Genomic DNA, 21,506 nt, shown 5'->3' with positions numbered 1-21,506 from the left:
TGGCTTTGACAAAGGGGATTCTGTAATTAATTTGACAAACTTTTTCTCATCAATTTCTTTCCATGATCTGATTAATTTTTTCGTTCTCACAGGATCAGCTTTCATCACTGGCATAGTCGCATGAATCAAACCATGGTCCGAAAATACACCGTTTGGAAAAATCTTGCAAACCTGAACTGGAAATCCTGGTGAGCTTACAATTAAATCAAGAGTTCCCCCCAAATCATGCGTCGACCCATTAACATTATTTACCATTTGAAACATATCAAATACCTCTAGTAGCAAACTAATGGTGTGAGCATCATCAGTTCTTTCAACGTGTATATTAAAATCACCAGCTAACAAAATACGCGTAGTCAAAATTGAAACATGCTCCATCATGAAAACCAATTCCTGGAAAAATATCGTCTTTACCTGCTGTGAACCTGGTCTATATAGAGATACTAACACCCAATCTATACCATTAATAAAAAATTTGATAGCCAAAACCTCGAAAGTGGAAAAACATGGAAAGTCAATTTTCTTGTATTTGAAATTTGATCGAAAAAATATGATTAAACCACCATGATACGGATCGTATGGTCTCAGAAAATCCAAAAAATGATAACCAGATGGCATGGCCAATTTTATGGAAACATTATCTGAATAACCGTGCCATGTTTCAACAAGCACCAGAAAATCCAAGCTTTCGAGTAATATTTCACGTACTGCATCACTTTTTGATAAAAAAGATCTTATATTTAATAGTCTCAACAACATCTGCGACTTAATTCTTTTCAAACTATTTGCATAATCTTTACAATCATTACCTTAATCAATTTCGTCATTAGCGCCTCTGTTATTACCATTTTCATTTCCATCACTACTGCCATCATCGTTAACACCATAATCACCACTACTATTTCCACCATTATAATTATCATTACATTTGATTTTACCACTGAGTTTATTAACTATGATCCTTGATACGCCATCATTGATACCACAACCACGCTCATCACCATCATTGCTATCGCCAATGTTTTTACCATAATTTCCATCACTCCTATCATGGCCGTAACTACCATCATCACCTCTATCCTGACCATCATTGCAACCTAACATGCTACCAATATTATATATAACCAATACCAACATCACCATCACCACCATTACCACTGCCACCATCATTTACAATACCTCCATCACCACCATCCCCGCAATTTCTGCCACCATGTCCACCATCTCTGTCATTTCGGCCACCATTATCTCCATTCCGACTATTATTACAACTAAACATACCACCAATATTCCTCCTGTTTCTGCCACCACCACCTCCATCTCGACCCTCACCACAATAAAATATGGTACCGATATTACATCCATCATCACAAATACCATCATTGCCGCCATTTCCGATATCATTAACACCATCATCACCAATATTCTCGCTATTTCTGCCACCATCACCTCCACCACCAATCATGCTACCGATGTTACACCATCATCACCAACACCATCATCACCGTTATTTTTGTCGTTTGTGTAATCATTACGACCAACACCATCATAACTACCATTCCTGCCATTTCCATCACCTCCATCCCGACCATCTATACAACCAACTATGTCACCAGTTTCACAACCATCATCACCAACACCAGTTGTTATACTAGTTATTTTAAGACCCAACATGGATTTCATCATTTTCATAACAAATTTTAATATGAGCCTCACATCTTCAAATCCATTTACAATGTCCATCACACTGCACCATAGAAAGTCCAAGACATCCTTTTTTGTATTCTTATTATTCTTAAGTTTCCTGGTCCTCCCCTCACTCTGTATACAAAATCCTCCTTTTTAGCAGCTTCTTTCTCCTTAGCAATTTCTATCCATTTTTTATATTCTGCCCGTTGCTCCCTTGTCAAGTCATGACTGGATTCCTTTCAAATCTTCATCCAACTTTTTCAGATTAAACAAGTTTTTATTGATTAAATTTTTAAAGACTTTAGAGTTTAGTTGGACCAACAATGGTCTAATTTTATCCGATTTCTTGCCTAGCCTATAATGTTTTATTATACCTGATTTATCGATTTTATCATTGATTATTGTTTGCAAAATACGGGCAATTCTTTCAACATCTTGTCGTTTACCATCACTGAAACTCTGGTCATTACTTTCTTTTAATTTAAAAATTATTATGTTGCAAGATCTTTCTTCTGCCTCACTGAGGGATTTTATAGTATCTTTTATTACCAAAAGTTCATTCTTTAACGATTGTATGCCATCATTTATATTCACCATTTTATCATTAACATTAACAACGTTGTCAACAACAACATCTTTCAAAACATCAGAATATGACGTTTTCAAATCCTCTTGAAATGAATTCATTTTCCCACAAGATCATCATTATTTTTATCAACCATGCCCTTCAACGCATCAGCAAACGATTTACTAAGATTGACTTTTAAAGCATCAGAATATGACTTTCAAATCCACTTGAAGTGCTTTCATTTTATTAACAAGAATATCATTATTTTTAGCAACCATACCCTTCAACACTTCAGCAAATGACTTACTAAGATTATCTTGAAGTATACTCATTTTGCCATCAACATCACAATCAGTTGTTCTTTCATCAACCCTTGCCTTGATATCTTTAATCTGAGCGTTGATTGTGCTGTTGCAGTCCTGAATTTTCTTTATATTATCAGCTATATCACTCAATTTCTTACAGGATTTAACAGCCTCAACCTGATCCTGACAACTGTCACAACTCCACAGAAAACCAGAGGCATTCTGAAATTCTTTAAATGATGAATCAGAAATTCCTGCACACTTGCAGTGTGTAACTGAATCGCAAAAACTACAGTGTAAGATATCCTTAGGCAAAATTTTCCACTACAAAACAAACATTTACCAGACATTATTACGATAAATATTCAGTTTCAATTCGTAAAACTTTATTAATGCACGAGTTTTGAAAAAACTTTTTTTTAATTAGTATACAACGAAACGTTTTTAAACCTCGTAAGTCTGAATTATTGTCTTGTAGTCTGTCTGTAGCAATATTAATAGTACTTGAGCAATTAATAAATGATGCCTCACAGACCATTGAAACAAGATTTGAGTAAAAAACCTTACATCAAAGAATTTTTTCCTTCGATTTTTTTACTTTGAAAGGTTTCTGGTATCGAGTTTTGAAATCAAAAAAGGCTACGTGATCCTAAAATAAATTTTTATGACGCATCCAAGGATATTGATGCCCTTAAAAACCTTATTGACAATGATCTGATTGTCAATGAATGTATTGAATTTGGAACAATACGACGTGGAAATTGAAAGACGAAAGTGAAGAAACATGAAGAGACCTGGGCCTGAATGCCGAAGAAGAACTACGAAGAAAGAATTATGAAAAGTGCTGTGGACAGAATAAATTCAGAGATTAGTGACAGGTTCGCTCGACTAAATAAAGCTGATAAAAAATTCGGGTTCATTCTAGATTTGAAAAATTTATTATATAATAACATGAAAATACAATGTTTACATTTAGCGGAGTTCTACAATTCAGATAATATTGATGGTACTGAATTATATCTCAAAATATCTGATTGCAGAATGCTAATATCCACACGTGAAACAAAAATTTTAACATTAGAAGATCTTTTTAAATTTATAATAGAATACGGAGATCAAAGCGTTTTTTCTAATTTACAAGTTGCTCTTCAAATTTTACTAACTATAAGTGTGTCCATTGCTACTTGTGAGCAATAATTCAGTATGTTAAAATTAATACTATAAGTAATTACTTAAGAGCTACAATGAGTTAGTTAACAGCGATTGTGCAAAATTTTTGTAAAATTATTTTAAAACAAAAATGTTGACAAATCTCTTACAAAAATCCAAATTTTGAAACATAGAAAACATAAAAACATTTTATAAATCAAAAACATATAAATGTAAAAAAGAATAACATTGCAATAATGACTTCACTTATATGCGCGACGTATTTACTTGGGCACTCAAACTAACTTATATGCGCGACGTATTTACTTGGGCACTCAAACTGGAAAAATTGTTTTGTTTATTAAAATTTGATACACAACTAACCTCTAAGTGGAATCCGCAAAAACGTTTAAAATTGACAAGGTAACCGGCAGAGTAGAAAAGTCGATAAATAAAAATAGGATTAAATAGAAGCGACCCATTTTCGTTCTCACGACACTGTCTAGTCAAAAAGCGCAATCATAATAAATCACAATTGTTAACAAAATGAGTCAATACCAAATACTATCTTTGAAAATTCGATGTAGAAAACTGTAGTATGGAAATAGACGTTTTTGTATAAGGGTGCCAAAAAATATGATTTTTCAATCTCAGGGGTGCAAATTATGAATGCTCCAATGCGAATTTTATAGCCCTTAAGAAATTTCTCCAAATGCGTTAATCACCGTTGAAATTAACAAAACCGTTGCACATGTCGACATTCATTTTGACCCAACTTATTTTCATAAAGTTCTAATTTGATTGCAGTTTGGGGGCATGCAGTGCTGATGAATGATTGCGGCATTCCGTGATTTGTGGAATCAGCAATATTTTATTTCTTTTTTTGTTAAGGTTAACCATATTGATGTTGGTCACCTTGCTTATGAAGCCACTTATTTCAAAACTTATTTTCAAATTATTCAACGACTTTTTGCTGCCAACTTAATTATTTTCTCCTCCTCTCTTTCTTAATCTACAGAAAATCGTTTACATTGTAAATTTATAGCATGCTTTATTTCATAGTGAATGTTTAGTGAATTCTTATTCGTACATACATCTACACTAAATGCGTTTTTGTATGCATTTTTTGTATGTTGAATATCTTCCTAATGCATGTATGTGTGTGTTTGGTGAATTTTTACATATATGTTTATAATAGTATTAATGCATGCAAAAGTTGCGTACATTTTTACACAGGATATTGAATATACAAAGAAGCTTACCTATGTAATGCATGTCTATAAGCGCATATATATATATATATATATATATATATATATATATATATATATATATATATATTTTCTTAAGTAGTAAATAGCGTTGTAGAGTCGTTGAGATCCACATTAATGAGGAAATATTAAACTCGCATCACAAGAAGTCAACGACCTGTAAAAATGAAACCCGACACAGGTGATAAGATAAGTAATATTTCAAGTGATAGTTCAGTTAACGATGGATATAATTTAAATTTTAAGATTTTTGTGTCAGGTCAAACGGAAATTGATAAGAAACGGCGCACAGATGGTGGTGGTTTAAATATAATTGATCATTCTCAATCTAACGGCAAATATGTAGAAAATGTTAACAAGTGTTGTCCTGCATACGAAAAAAACAACATTGAAAATGAAAACGAACATCTGAAGGAACACTGGGAAGTTGATAACAGCCATCAAAACAATTGCTCAAGTTATTCAGAATTCAAGAAAGTTCAGATGAAAGATCGAGAAGATTATCAAGATCGTGAACATCTTAAAAAGGCGGTTGTTGCTGATGGAAAGACACTCGTTGAAACGGAGATACCAGATGAAAAATCGAAAACTAGCAAACACTATTCGCCGAAGGAGACGTGGGCCCGCCACATGGAGTTCATGCTGTCCTGCATTGGTTACGCTGTTGGCTTCGGTGCTTTTTGGAGGTTTCCATACCTGTGCATGCGAAATGGAGGAGGTGAGTTTTGCTATTTGGTAATATAATATATAATAATAATATATATATATACCTCAATAATAGTATATGTGTTGTATATTGTTATATTTTGCTATATATATATTAACATTTATATATATATATATATATATATATAAAATTATATTTTGTTACATATAATATCAAAATGTTATATGTTGTTATATATAACTATTTTTATATTATACAAGTATACATTGTATATTCGTTTAATGTACATTGTGGATAAACTGTTGACTTTTGACAATCATTTCTTTAATTTATTGTTACTGGGTTTTGAGAGTGCCTGTGAGATTTCATTTAATAGGCGCTATACAAATGCATTTAATAATAATAATAATGATAACTGTAGTAACGGTGAAATTTGTATCTAATAATAAAACTGATGGTAACTATTTGCACTGTTTATTTATTTTTACTGTCTTTCAAATCAAATTTTTGAAAAAGTTAACTTTTGTATTGCTATGAGTATTATCAAACATTTCTATTGTTGTTTTGTTTTGTGGAAACTAACTAACTAATGAATGAGCAGTTGATGAATTTCAATTGAGTGGCAGTACAGTGAATGTTGATTAACACGCACCAGTGTGCCGAACCAGGTGTACATACATCAGTGCCTCGGATTCATTAATGAAACTTTAATTAACTCTAATTTATCTTCTTTCAACTGATCGCATGTAATTATGCATGCGCTTAATCAGGCAAAATAAATACTTCCAAAGTAATTTAAAATTCACAGAATTGAAATTATTCAAGATAATTCATATAATTGAAAACATTAAATCTTCATAACTCCACGCTTTTTTTCGAAAATTCTACTACAAAATTATAATCACTCAGGTGCATTTCTCATTCCATACTTTTTATGTCTGATCTTTTGTGGCATGCCCTTGTTCTTCTTAGAAATGGTCATCGGTCAGTTTTCAGGATTGGGAGCTATTGGCGTCTGGAACGTCTGCCCACTTTTTAAAGGTTTGTTTCGTGTTGACATGCATTATTTGCTTATAACCGTTAAAACAATTTTATTTAGTTTGCTTATATATATTTTTTATATTGTTACACTAGCTCGTGTTTTTTAATTCCAGTACTTCAGTTAAAAAAAATATATAACTGTTGTTTTAGGTTCGTAATAATATTTTTGGATATTCTCGTAGCAAAGAAATTCAAAGAGATTTAGCTCAAACCCATCTTTATGTCTGCGTGTGTGTGTGTGTGTGTGAAGTGTCGAATGCTTTAGTTATTAACATTTATTTTATTTTTTGAGTATATATGTGTTCAGCAATTAAGAACTTGCTGCCTCGCACTGACATGACATTCTTAGAATCCACATTATATAATAAGGAATTGTTTAGGGGCTAAAATATTTATACCATTCAGTTATTTCAAAAAAGTTTAAGAGATTAAACTTGTAAATTTTATTTTTGTTGTTGAATAAACCAACGCCGTTCAAAGTGTAGGCTATGAATAGTGACCTTAATTTCGCGCGTATTCAGTTTGTATGTGTGTCTGCGTGTTTATAACGGCAGAAAATCTTTTTATCGGCTTTCATATACATATATATATGAACTGTGAACACACAGTGAACTGTGAACCACATTGTTTATTTCAATGATTATTTTTAAGTTGTAATTAAGGCAACATTGGAAAGACCTTATGAAACATTTATGGAACAATTAATTTAATTCATAATACTATTGTTATCTGCTCTATGAGTTAGGGCCAAACATAGAAAGTATGTGAAGAATGTGAAGGCGATACCTGGTATGCTGCAGCATAGTATGGTTGTGATGGATGTGACATCAAAAGAAAGAAGAGGGAGGAGGAAGAAGGATAAGTTTGTGGCAAAGAGAAAGACATGGAAGTTGCAGGATGCAGAGATGAGGAAGGCATTTGAAGTGAAGGTGGCTGAAAATTGGGTAAGGATGGAGATGTTTGGGAGAGATACAGGGACTGTTTGTTGGCTACGGCAGATAAAGTATGTGGATAGACGAAAGGAAAGTGTAGGCATGGTGAGACATGGTGGTGGGATGAAGATGTAAGAAGGGTTTTGGAGGTCAAGAAGGAGAGGTTTAGGGTATGGAGAAGGGACATGACAGAGGAAGCGGAGTCTGAGTATAGGAAGGCTAAGAAGGTTGCAAAACAGGCAGTGGCAACTGCAATAACGAAAGCATCAGATAGGTTAATGAAGGAAATGGAATTTGATGTGAGTTCGAGGAAAATGTTCAAAGTAGCAAAGCAGTCAATGAGGGATAGGAAAGATGTTATAGGGAATGGATGTGTTTGGGATGGATCTGGTAAGTTGTGCATAGAGGAGGAGGAAAAAGCTCAGGTGTGGAAAGCTCATATAGAAAGGTTGATGAATGAAGAGAATGAGTGGGATGGAGATGTGGAATCCGCGGTCACACATGGACCTATAGAGAAGGTGACGATGGAGGAAGTAGAGAAAGCAGTTAGAGAAATGAAACTAGGTAAGGCAACAGGGGTTTCGGAAGTGACGGCAGAACATATAAAAGCGAGTGGGGTGATAGGAATTGAAGTTATGATGAGAATTGCTAACAGTATGTTTGATGATGAAGGTATACCTGAGAATTGGCGACACAGTGTGTTGGTGCCGTTGTATAAGGGCAAAGGAGATGTTAGAGATTGTGGGTCATATAGGGGTGTGAAATTGCCAGAGCACGGAATGAAGGTAGTGGAGAGGGTGCTTGAGAGGAGGTTGAGAAATATGGTGACAGTTAATGAAATGCAGTGTGGGTTTATGCCTAGTAGGGGAACGGTGGATGCGTTGTTCATGGTGAGAATGTTGCAGGAGAATTATAGAAAGAAGAAACGAAGATTGAACATGTGTTTTGTGGATCTAGAAAAGGCTTTTGATCGAGTACCAAGGAAGGTCATTGAATGGGCGTTGAGGAAGAAAGGAGTGAATGAGAGACTTGTTTAAGTTGTGATTCAGCTGTATGAAGGGGCAAAGACAAAGGTGAGGGTTGGAAGGGGGATGTCGGACGCTTTTATTGTTAAGGTAGGAGTGCATCAAGGATCAGTGTTATCACCGTTGCTGTTTGCAATTGTGATGGATGTTGTGTGTGGGACACATAATGGAGGGGTTGTTATTTGAGATTTTGTATGCAGATGATTTAGTCTTGATAGCTGATAGCATGGAAGAATTGCAGTTAAAATTTGACAGATGGAGAAGTGTTATTGAAAAGAAAGGGTTAAAAGTTGATATTGGTAAGACGAAGGTAATGGTGAGTGGGGAAGGTGGGGAGCGAGTGATAAGTAAAATAGATCCCTGTGGGGTATGTGACAGGAGAGTGAAGGCTAACTCGGTATTGTGCATAGGATGTCAGAAATGGGTGCATAAGAGATGTAGTGGTGTGAGGGGGCCACTGAAAAAGGTGGAAGGCACGTTCAAATGTAAGGAATGTGTTCCTGGTGTGATTAATGGGACGGACGCAAGGACGGGGTTGAGTGGTGGTATTGAAAGAGTGGAAATCTTTGTTTACTTAGGGGATAAGCTGAACGCGGATGGAGGATGTTTGAGCGCAGTTACGGCTAGAGTTTGTGTGGGATGGATGAAATTTAGGGAACTGGGTGGGGTATTGTGTGGAAAGAAATGATTAGTGAAGATGAAAGGGAGGGTATATAAAGCATGTGTAAGAGCAGCGATGGTATATGGTGGTGAAACTTGGGTGTTGAGGAGAGAGGAGGAAAGTGTACTGCAGAGGGCTGAAAGAGCTATTGTGAGGATGATGTGTGGGGTTAAAGTGAAGGATAGGAGGAGTAGTACAGAGCTGATGTCAATGATGGGACTGAATGAGGACATTGTGACATTGATAAGGAGATCGAGATTGCGGTGTTATGGACATGTGTTGAGTAGGGATGAAAGGGTCGGGATTAGGCGAGCGTTGGAGTTCGAGGTTGAAAGAGTGGTAGGAAGGGGTCGTCTGCGATTGGGATGAAGAGAGCAGGTGGAGAAGGACAGGGTGAAAGCGGGGTTGCGTGATACTGAGGCGTGTGACAGATGTTGATGGCGTCGTGGGGCATTTCGGTTTCATCATAGGTAGCCAAACGGCAACCCCCGATCTCGGGGAAAATGTCGTCTAAACGTGTGTTGTTGTTGTCTATGAGTTATCGTGTTGGTTTAGATGATATAAAGGACGAATGCCGGCAGCACCGCCTGCGGTGGTTTGGTCATGTCAAACGAAGTGGAAACAGTGCCATAACTTTTCTTGCAGATGTTGAAGTACCTGGCACACGTCCCAAAGGCCATCCAAAGAAGTTCTGGTCGCAAACAATCGAGCAAGACATGAAAGCTCCAAATTTAAATGAAATGGATACAACTGATCGTCTAATTTGGCGCAAAAAGTTTATGGCAAAGAAAACAACGTCCTACCTCGGGAAACCGGGTCTCTGGACGCAAAACGAAGATTGATTGATTGATCTATGAGTTAACATGGATGAAGTTATCGAAGTTTTAAAACGGCGTTCTGATGCACAAAACACATTTTGCTTGCATGGCATTTGATGGGTGATATTTATTTTTTTGAAATATTATCGTGAACATTTTATTCACGATGTAAACAAATTAAAAAAATATTCGCAAAAGTTATTTTTATAAATATTTTCAACGCACTTTTGTTATAGTGTTTAATAATATATAATTCACTAACTGAAAGATATGAACCGCAGACTCTAAAACATTCGAATGTTTGTAGTTTCATCCCTCAAACATTTCAATGTGTGAAGTTTCATTTCACAAACACGAATGTTTGTATTTTCATCTCACGACCGTCAAATGCAGGGGTCGGTTGGGCCATGCTAGTGATGTCGGGCCTGGTAACCATTTACAGCAACATGATTCTTGGTTGGGTCCTCTACTTTCTTGGTCTCTCTTTCACTTCCTCTCTGCCATGGGCAACATGCAACCAAACTTGGAACACACCTCTCTGCGTTGAATGGAAGTTAGTTAGAGTGATGTTGTTATGTTTCTTGCTTAAATACTAACATTTTAATTTTTTTAGAATAAACAATATATCGTTAATTTTGATAAATTATTTTTGTTTGTTGAAAACTAAAAATAACAAAGGAAACGGTTTTTTTTCTAACGTTTCTTTACAAAATAAAATTATTTATGGACTCGTTTACATTTGTCGACATTAATAGTATCGTTGCAAGAAGAGGACAATGATTTTAAATACTTGATAGGCAATATTTCTAACAAACACGTCATACATACTGTTGAGTTTGTTTGTTTTTTTTTATTTTCTTCTCCTTTTCTCAAAAATATTCTATGTTATTTAGATCGTTTTCTTATTTTATTGAATGGTAACGTTTAATTAGGATGCGAGCATTTGTTAATGTACTATATTGAAATCTTACAATAACTTATTAGAAAAGGTAATTTAAAGGCGTGATTGAATCGTCACCGAAAAAGCGTTTCAGAAGTAAATTGATTGTTTGCTCAACTGATTGATTGGTTGTTTGTTTGATTATATATATATTTTAAGCATGATAGAGTATTCAAATATGATAGAACAGAAGAGCTTTTTTCGGTATTCCCTACACCATTTTTGGTGTTCGAATTGATACGTTGTGTATGTGACCAAATGCTCAAGTACTATGTCTCTACAATGTTAATTCTTTGTTTAATTTGATTACTTAACAGCCATTTAATTAATTATTACAATCTTCAACTTTGTGCAATATGACACTTTTACGTGTCATCATTATTGATGATTCTTCTGTTTCTAAATTTTCTAGTTAGAAGGATTCCAATTGCTCGTTGTTGAATATTTGTTCTATGTGTATTGATTTGCCCAGTCGTAAATTATAATGATTGTTATTGTAATGTAAGATTTCAACATTGTTGTTCAAGATTTGCCTAGTAATTTTAGTTTCGCGTTTTTCTTTCATTTGATTCTTTATAGCGCCAGTTTGTACGTGCATCGTGAGTCTTCTTGACTGCTTGGTCGTTGTCATACCAATATATTCGGAATTATGGTGCCTACTCTCACCAATATTACATTTGAACGAATATATTAGATGTCTATGTGAACCATTATGTAAGCCAGAACCATAATCACAGCATGTTCCGCGTTAGTTAGCTTTCTATTTAGTTTTTCCATTTTTTTAAAAGTAGATTGTAAATCATTGTCAAGTTCAATTTTGGTTTTGAACTCAAGAGACCATCTTCGTTGGTTTCCTTTATTTATATAGGGAATTATTTACTTTGTGAAAATGAACTTAGATGGAAATTACATGTACAATCTTCGTTTCTTCTTTCTATAATTCTCCTGCAACATTCTCACTATGAAAAAAGCATCCACCGTTCCCCTACTAGGCATAAACCCACACTGCATTTCATTAACTGCCACCATATTTCTCAACCTTCTCTCAAGCACCCTCTCCACTACCTTCATTTCATGCTCTAGCAATTTCACACCCCTATATGACCCACAATCTCTCACATCTTCTTTGCCCTTATACAACGGCACCAAGACACTGTGTCGCTAATTCTCAGATATGCCTTCATCATCAAACATACTGTTAGCAATTCTCATCATAACTTCAATTCTTATCACCTCACTCGCCATTATATGTTCCGCCGTCACTTCCGAAACCCCTGTCGCCTTACCTAGTTTTATTTCTCTAACTGCTTTCTCTACTTCTTCCAACGTCACCTTCTCTATGCGTCCGTGTGTGATCGCGGATTCCACATCTCCATCCCACTCATTTTTTTCATTCATCAACCTTTCCATATGAGCTTTCCACACCTGAGCTTTTTCCTCCTCATCTATGCACAACTTGCCAGATCCATCCCAAACATATCCATTTCCTATAACATCTTTCGTATTCCTCATTGACTGCTTTGCTACTTAGAACATTTTCCTCGAACTCACATCAAATTCCATTTCCCTCATTAACCTATCTGATGCTTTCGTCATTGCAGTTGCCACTGCCCGTTTTGCAATCTTCTTAGCCTTCCTATACTCAAACTCCGCTTCCCCCGTCATGTACTTTCTCCACCCCCTAAACCTCTCCTTCTTGATCTCCAAAACCTTTCTTTTATCTTCATCCCACCACCACGTCTCACCATGCCTACACTTTCTTTTCGTCCGCCCACATACTTTATTTGCCGTAGTCAACACACAGTCCCTATATCTCTCCCAAACATCTCCATCCTTACCACTCTCCCAATTTTCAGCCACCTTCACTTCAAATGCCTTCCTCACCTCTGCATCCTGTAACTTCTATGTCTTTCTCTTTGCCTCAAACTTATCATTCTTCCTTCTCCCAATTTCTTTTGATGCCACATCCATCACAACCATACTATGCTGCAACATACCAGGTATCGCCTTCACATTCCTTACATACTTTCTATGCTTCGCCCTTATTACTATATAATCTATCATTGATCTATGCTCCCCTGACCTATATGTAATTAATCGTGCTGGTTCCCTTGTAAACCAGGTATTCCCTACCACCATGCTATGTGCATCCGCCAACTCCAACGCTCTATGCCCTTCCTCATTCCGTATACCATATCCCCACCCCCCATGTACACTTTCATATCCCTCTGCATCCGCCCCCACATGACCATTCAAATCACCCAACAACACCACAAACTCATCCAAACCCGCTTGCCCAATCTCGTCAGAAACATCATCATAAAACCTATCCTTCTCCTCTTCCTTTCTACTTTGTTGTGGAGCATATCCTGATATTACCCTCACTATTACCTTTTCAAAAACCGTCACCATCACAATTACACCATTGCTTTTCTGCCTCACTTCCAACACCTTCTCCACCAACTCTTCTCTTACCATCACACCAACTTCTTCCGTACCATCATCCCCCTTCTACCACAACTTATATCTTCCACCTTTAGCCCCCACAAATTTTGTACCCTCTCTCTTCCATCTGATCTCTTGTAATGCAGCCACGTAATGCAGCCATTACTGTTGGACTCTGACTCTGTTGGATACTCGCTTTATTGAGTTTTTTAATAATTTCACAATTTTCGTCTCATTCAGCTTTTTATTTTTTTGTTTCATAATTTGTTATTAAAGTACAAGTAACAGAGATGATGATGCTCCATTTATTTTTAAAATTTTTCCTTCACTTATAAATAATTCCATATCGTTCTTATTAAACTATTTAAGTTGAATGCTTTCAAATGTAAAAGAAACTGTTTCACTTTTTTTAAAAACTCAAGATTGTTACCATCGTGATATGTGCTTTTTTATATGTTGTTTAGAAAATTATTTATTTGTCCGAAACTTTTCATTACGGAAGTTTAGAGGTTGACGTTGTAAGATTGTGGCAAGGGTTGTTCAATATTTCGTCCGGCGTATTAAAAATTTCTAGACGTTCGAACTGGAAATGTCTTTAAGGAGTGAGTGGAATACTTGTGCAGTATTTTATCAGACTGCTTTCATTCCCTATGATGGAAGCCTTCTGGAGTTATAAATCCTGTGGATTGAAAAATTAAATAACTACAGCTGCTTCATTAGCGCATGTTTTAAAGCGAATTGACCGATCATGTTATTCCTTATTGGGAACGTTTAAAATTTATTTTTTAATTTCATTTCTATAAAGATTTAATAGGACGGCAACACAAAATAGTAACCAATAGTAAGAAACAAAAAAAGTTACATCAATATTTCTCATTGATGATTACGAAGAATTATTAAAATAAAAACAATTTTATTTACACAAATCATAATTAAGATTTGATTGATTGATTTCACAGCAGCAGTGGTATGGATCCAAATGTTACCGCGACATTCCGAAACACGTCTGCAACATTCAGCAACGTATCAGCTCCACAGGCCAGGCATGGTGTCACACCCGCCGAAGAATTCTGGCAGTACGTATATATGGGGGATGGTGAGAATTAATTGTAATGGTGATGATGACAATGGTGTTAACGAGATTTTTGATAACTGAATTTTAAAAAAGCAGAACTGTCAAATCGGTCGTGTCTTGCAACATTTTTTTTACGTTGAATTATTCCGGTCATCATCGTTTGAAATCATGATTATGCTGAATGTTGTTGCCGAAACACGATTGTCTTCTTATTTTCTCTTTTTCTTAACTCACGTTAAACACTTTTATGCTAAATCTGCGCCGACCCTTTGCTCTGAAAGTTTCTTCTTCCTTCTCCATCTTCTACTTCTCCATCACTTGCTTAGTTCAGAGCGGGTCGCAAGATCCATCTGTAAAACTCACTGAAGAGAGCTGTTGAACATAGCGAAAGTATCACTTCACAAGATATAAGAAAATATCACTTCGATTGATTGATCGATCGATCGATCGATTGATTGATTGGTTGGTTGGTTGGTTGGCTGGTTGATGGATTGATTGACCGACCGACCGACGACCGATTGATTGACTGATTGATTGATTGACTGATTGATTGATTGATTGATTGATTGATTGATTGATTGATTGATTGATTGATTGATTGATTGATTGATTGATTGATTGATTGATTGATTGATTGATTGATTGATTGATTGATTGATTGATTGATTGATTGATTGATTGATTGATTGATTGATTGATTGATTGATTGATTGATTGATTGATTGATTGATTGATTGATTGATTTAAACATATATTTAAATAACTTTAGCTTGATAAGTTTTTTATAAAAAAAGATTTTTGGTGAGATTTTTATAAAAAATTAATTGCTAAATTCATTTTCCTATATTATTATTTAGCAACAGTGTACTAAAGATATCAGGCGGCATTGAGCGTTTTGGAGAATTCAGATGGCCTCTCGTCTGCTGCCTGTTCGCTGCTTGGGTCGTCGTCTTCCTCTGCCTCTTCAAAGGAATCAAATGGTCTGGAAAGGTTTGAGTTCATTTTGCTCTACTCATTACAGATGTTCATTTCAATTTAGTTTACTCAATATTTAATTTATTTATGTTGATTATCTTGTTTAACTCATCTTCTATATTTTCATAAAGTTCTATGTTGTTAGATAATTTCAAATGTTTCTCATATAAAAACTCTGACTTCTGTCAGACTATTTGTTTTTACTTCAAATTAATAACTCAATTAAAACCAGTAAAATTGTTTTTGTTTATAAATTAGAATTCGATTTCCTGAAAAATTTCAGTCGTTTGATTTCAATTAAAGCAGTTTGCGTGCATACAATATTTTTTAGCGAACCTGACTGATTAATCTTAACTACCGTGCTCACTCAATTTTCAATGTGATATTTATGTTAATTAATTTAAAATCTTTCTGTTTTTAATTCAAAGGCTTCAAAATTAAATATCTCTAAGGTCGTACGGACGAACGTTCACTAAACAATTACTTTTTAACAGCCTTTTCATTGACGACCTCTGTTATCAAACGTTGTTGAAATTATGTAAATGTCGCATTTAATTGCTTCATTGCTGCTCTTCAAATTTTCAAGTGTCATCCGCCGGCTGACTATTTTTATACCTACTAAATATTTTTATATCTTCTAAACGTTTTTATATCTGCTGAATATTTTTATATCTGTTGGTTATTTCCAAACTATCAAATTAGTTGATGATTGTTGTTTGGTGAAGAGAACCCAGAACCCATCTAGAAAATGTGTCAACCATTAATATTGTTATAACCGCGGGAATGATCGAATTGCGCTATATAATTTATTGTTTGATTGTTGTTATCTTTGTTGTATTTGTAATCTTTAGAAAGATTGTAAAATGGTTTCTATGCTAAAAATTACAAGCAGTGGAGGTTACGAGCGAAGATGAAGCGAAGTCGCAAATGTGATTTATGTAGTTTGTTTGGATTGGTTTATTGTTTCTATTACTGTTGGTATTCAAATAACCGTTCAACAAAGTTTGCGCTTGAAGTCAGTTGTGTTCATCTATCGGAAATCTTGAACCAACTGATATACGAACACTTGACGATCGTGGGAAGCTACAACACTGGTGTTGGAAATATAGAAACCGTTGAAGTTATAACATCGGCGTTGGTAGTTAAGATAGTCAAGGGTCGCAATAATATTAACTCTAATATCGCAATTTTCACGTGAAGCGAATAATTGAAAATAAATTCACAGTTTTCTAAATAAGATTTTTCATGCAATTTTAGAAATAAAAAAATCTTGTTGTAAACTCTAAAAGTTCGTTGCACAACCACTTTTAAAAGTATTTTTGAAAGATATGGCTTAATTTTAATAATTTATTCTGAATATCTGAGTTTTTGAAAATGGTTTTTGTTTCAGTTTTATTGATGCGCGTATTATTTGCGAGTGTTGTTAGGTGACCATTGAAACATATGGAATCTTCCGACAGTTTAGTCATCCTACTACCAGTTGGGCGGATTTGAAATGTTTCTTGATCACCAAAATTTTAAAATGATTTCAAGTTTAAATTATTTAAGTTCTAAAGAGTTTGACATCCAAAATGTTTTTTATTCAAAAACAAAATTATATTCCAATGTTTTTAGGCTGAAAAGTATATTTGATGATTTGGTGATTTTTTTTAATTCTTCAAAAAGTTTTAAATTTGAAAAAAGAATAAAAGCATAATTTTATCATCATCTGGTCCGTTTCTCCCATTACATAACTTTTTGTTTTGTTAAAACCGTTATTGAAGATCATGGCATTATTATTAAAATTTACTCAGTAAAATGTAACAACGACGTCATGTTGAGTGGCAAGTGATTGATGATCAGCTGAGATAGTTGTCTTTGTTCGTAAGAAACTAGGTTAGCAAATAATTAAAACCTGGCAAAGTTGTTTCAATACTGAATGAAAATTTGTTTGAATAACACCTATGAAACTTGCTTTGACGTGAGATAAAGTAGTTTAAATGTTTCAATTAAATTGGCATTCAATTTTAAGGAATATTTTGAATATTATTTTATAGTTGTAATGTAAGGAATTATGATGCACTTTTAAATGTTGAAAGGTTTTTGAGATTTCAATCCTTGATTTGATGCTTGTTGGATCGTTATTCTCATTAAAATTACTATTTTTAGAGAGTATGGTTAGAAGATTTTTAATTCGTTATTGTTGCGGTTGTTAAACGGAAAGTAACACATGTTTTTAAAATGATCACGAATTTGTTCATTGATCTGTGAGCAACATTTTTTTTAATTGCAATATTTTAATCAACGTTTTTTTGTGGTTCAATCGATTCATCTATTTCGTAAATAGGTCATAGAGAGTTGCTACTATTTTTATTGATGGGCTGAAAATTTGAGCAAACAAACCACGGGTGAACATACGCGAACACGTGTAGAGCATGGACATTTTTTAATTCATCATTCCTTCCAACGATGCATATTTTCGGAAATTTTAATGAATGAAGACAACAACTGATGTGAGGTAGGTAATCTCAGGGAATTTTTTTATGGTCCGACAATAATTTTTGTGTATATTTTTATCATGAGTTCAACCAGTCCTGTGTGGCACTGGGCTTTTTCGAATTATATGATTTTACTGAGTAACACACGAACGCGTAAAGAAAAATATTCGATAACAATTTTATTAATCGACGGAAGTAAATAAAAAGGAATTGAACTAATGAACTCTACAATAATGTAAAATGTCAATGAACAAACTGGAATACAGGAATTAGAACTTCTTCTTGTTGGGTCTTCGACTTGGGATATGTTTGTTGCCGTTTAACCGTACAACCTCGACGTGTGTGACCGATGGTGGTGTCGATACAACTCCAAGAAATAAATAAAATGAACGCGAAAAAAATTACAAAAATCGGAGCCTATGGAAATTGCAAGCTGCGTGTGAAACTATACCAATGAGTATAGAATCCAGCAAAGAACCTTAGGTCGACAAATAGCACAAGAAAGAAAAGAAGGAGGCGGATTGGTTTTCACAGAATCCAAGGCCTGTTTTCACTGGGCCTGTCTGTCAGTCGGTCAGTCGGCTTTCGCACAACCCTGGCCTCTTTTCACTGGGCCGTCAAGTCTGATCGGCTTTCGCACGACCTACACAAAACAACAAGAGTCAGAACAACACTGGAAACAAATTGTGTGACTTCAGTACGCGTGCGAAACTTTGCCAATGAGCATAGAGTCTCGTACCAAATCCACTTTTGAGAACTTAAGAAGTTTCTGAAACTATGCCAATGAGCATAGAATCACGCATTAAGTCTCTTAGATACCAGAATAGGCACTGATTACTCGAAGCTGCCTAACTGGTGAACCCGAGGCTGACTCTTTTTGAGAACTTAAGACGTTTCTGAAACTATGCCAATGAGCATAGAATCACGCATTAAGTCTCTTAGGGACCAGATTAGGCACCGATTATTCGAAGCTGCCTAACCAGTCAACCCAGTCTACAGTTCACTTCCACACCCTTCCTTATCAAAGCAAAATTAGATTTTGTTTCGGGTGTTTTAAAACATAAAAATTTCCAAGGTATGTCCAATTAATAAAAAAAACTACTAATTAAATTTTAAAATAATTTGTAATAATTTATGACGTCATCTAAATTGCAAAAGAAAAAAAATCGTCGTCACCTATCGAGTAAATTAACTTGCAACATGCCCCCTATCGAGTGAATAAATTTTGCGTTGAAAATTTTGCAGTATTTTTAGTCAGTATTATTTCATAATTCTGACAATACATAATATACAGGCAGTATGCAAAATATTTTACTAGTAAATGTACAACACACTTTATCATAAATCTAGAATATTAAATACTTTTGAATCATCAAATCATGAATTCATAACTTAATAATTCTTTAAAAAAGCACTAAGCCTCCTCCTTATTTATGCACAGCTGTCATTTGTGAATGATTTACATATCTCCTAACAAAGGCGTTTGTGTTTTTCGATACTGCAAATATTTTTTGCTTTTAATGTTGTTTCGTTATACAACGTTATAGTACACGTACAAAAATATAGGTACGCATGTTCATGCATCATTTTTTAAGATTATCGAATGTGGAAATCATGGCGTAATTAGATTGGAAGCTGGAGTATACCAACCTCCAGTTATATTTGAATGATTTGTGGCCATGATGATGTTGGTTGTTGTTGTATGCGAATGATGAGATTTTGTGCGAATTCAACTGAGTTTTATGCGTTAAATTGAACGATTGTATGCTCACCACACCATGGACGTTCACACGGTGATGAGGATAATTGTTCAACATTATACATAGATACATGCATACATACATGCACACATCCATACATACATGCATGCATGTATGTATACATACATGCATGTATGCATGCATATATGTATGTATATATGCCTACATGCATACATGGAATACATTGTCGCGTTCGACGAATTGTGTCATTGATGAGTCCTTTGATGCGAGAACAAGCCTATTCTTGATGAACATCGACGGACGACCATAGGATCCGCAAACCCACACCCCTGTGCTGTTATCATCCCGGGCCACCTGCTTACGCCGTCCTCTTTTTCCAACTAGAGCTGCAATGCGCGCCTCCTCAAAGGCGGAAACTGCCGCTTGTGAGCGTGTCTTCCACTGTGAACGCTCGAGCGCAACGACACCCAAGGTTTTAGAATCAAGTCCGACTTTTTTTAGGTTTTCCTTCAGATTATCTTTAAATCTGCGAACTGGACCGCTTGCAAGGCGAACTCCAGAAGCCAGCTGTCCGAAAGACACCTGTTTGGGAATTCTTGTGTCGGCATGCGGATAACGTGTCCCGCCCAACGAAACTGTGCCTGTAACAAAAATGCCTCGATACCAAAGATACCACACATTTCCAATACAGTCGTATTTGGCACCCTATCCTCCCATTTAACGTTAGCGATAACCCGTAGACATCTCATATGAAACTGATCGAGTCTACGTATATGGCGCCTATAAGTAATCCATGTCTCACATCCATACAACATTGTGGTTAACACAACTGTCTTATAGACAGATATTTTAGTAGCCAGCGACACACCCCGTTCCTTCCAGAGTCGTCCACTCAAACCACCAAAAGCAGCACCAGCCTTGGCAATCCTAACCGTAATTTCATCATCGATTGCAGTAGTGTTGGAGAGGTAGCTACCAAGGTTGCAAAATCGACCCACAGCGTTCAACTGCGAGCCACCAATAGTTACGATGGCTTTAGAATCCGACGAAATAGGATAGCTTTGGTGCAGAACCTCTGTTTTCTTCCTGCTCACCGTGAGTCCAAACCTTTCTGCAGTAGTGTGGAAACAGTTGAACAGACCCTGAACTTCACTTTGTGTATGTGCAACCAAAGCGCAGTCATCCGCAAAGAGCAGGTCGCGGACTATTGTGGTTTGTGTTTTTTACTTCGCTTGTAGGCGTCTGATGTTGAAAACGTCTCCATCCATGCGATAGCAGATTGGAATGCCCTCTACACAATGTTGAAAGGCGACTCGAAGCATTAGGGAGAAGTAAATGTTGAACAGCAAGGGAGCCATGACACACCCCTGCTTGGTACCATTCGTCACCTCAAAGTCCGGGGATCGATCACCATTTTCAACTACGGTTGCCCTCATGCCTTCATGGAAGGAGCGAATAATCGACACTAAAATCGGAGGACAACCGATCTTTTTGAGACATTTCCATAACGCTGAACGGTTGACGGAATCGAACGCCTTTGTTAAATCTATGAAGACGAAGAAAAGTTCGCGTTGTTGCTCACGACATTTTTCTTGAAGTTGTCTGGCAGTAAAAATCATATCCATAGTACTACGACCAGCCCGAAAGCCACACTGACCCTCTGGAAGGATACCAACATCATTGACGTACTTGGTTAGGCGGTTGACGATCACGCGGGCCAATATTTTTCCAGGGATCGATAGCAGAG

General features: G+C 35.8%; 3 protein-coding genes across 3 annotated transcripts in view; 1 reads left to right on the top strand and 2 right to left on the bottom strand.

Moving 5' to 3' along the window:
* Positions 1-1,465, bottom strand: part of HELRODRAFT_165981 (hypothetical protein) — a gene marked incomplete at both ends in the record, with an annotated part of 4,038 nt that extends 2,573 nt beyond the window's left edge. The window contains 2 exons of the mRNA XM_009033025.1: positions 41-809; positions 1,180-1,465. Coding sequence (XP_009031273.1) covers positions 41-809; positions 1,180-1,465 — 1,055 coding nt within the window. The remainder of the gene's footprint in view (positions 1-40; positions 810-1,179) is intronic.
* Positions 1,466-2,460: 995 nt separating this feature from the next.
* HELRODRAFT_165980 (hypothetical protein) lies at positions 2,461-3,740 on the bottom strand (the record flags this gene model as incomplete). The annotated part of the gene is made up of 2 exons (XM_009033024.1): positions 2,461-2,886; positions 3,726-3,740. 2 exons carry the CDS (start codon positions 3,738-3,740, stop codon positions 2,461-2,463), a joined length of 441 nt encoding a protein of 146 aa, XP_009031272.1.
* A 1,881-nt stretch (positions 3,741-5,621) lies between these two features.
* Positions 5,622-15,582, top strand: HELRODRAFT_70885 (hypothetical protein; the record flags this gene model as incomplete). Its single annotated transcript, XM_009032936.1, has 5 exons — positions 5,622-5,700; positions 6,559-6,690; positions 10,520-10,679; positions 14,477-14,587; positions 15,444-15,582. The coding sequence occupies 5 exons, from the start codon at positions 5,622-5,624 to the stop codon at positions 15,580-15,582; spliced, it is 621 nt and encodes a 206-aa protein (XP_009031184.1).
* Positions 15,583-21,506: the final 5,924 nt, after the last annotated feature.

The sequence above is a fragment of the Helobdella robusta genome (genome assembly GCF_000326865.2).
Source record: "Helobdella robusta unplaced genomic scaffold HELROscaffold_9, whole genome shotgun sequence".
Classification (NCBI taxonomy): domain Eukaryota; kingdom Metazoa; phylum Annelida; class Clitellata; order Rhynchobdellida; family Glossiphoniidae; genus Helobdella; species Helobdella robusta.
This window is presented reverse-complemented; position numbering and strand designations above follow the sequence as displayed.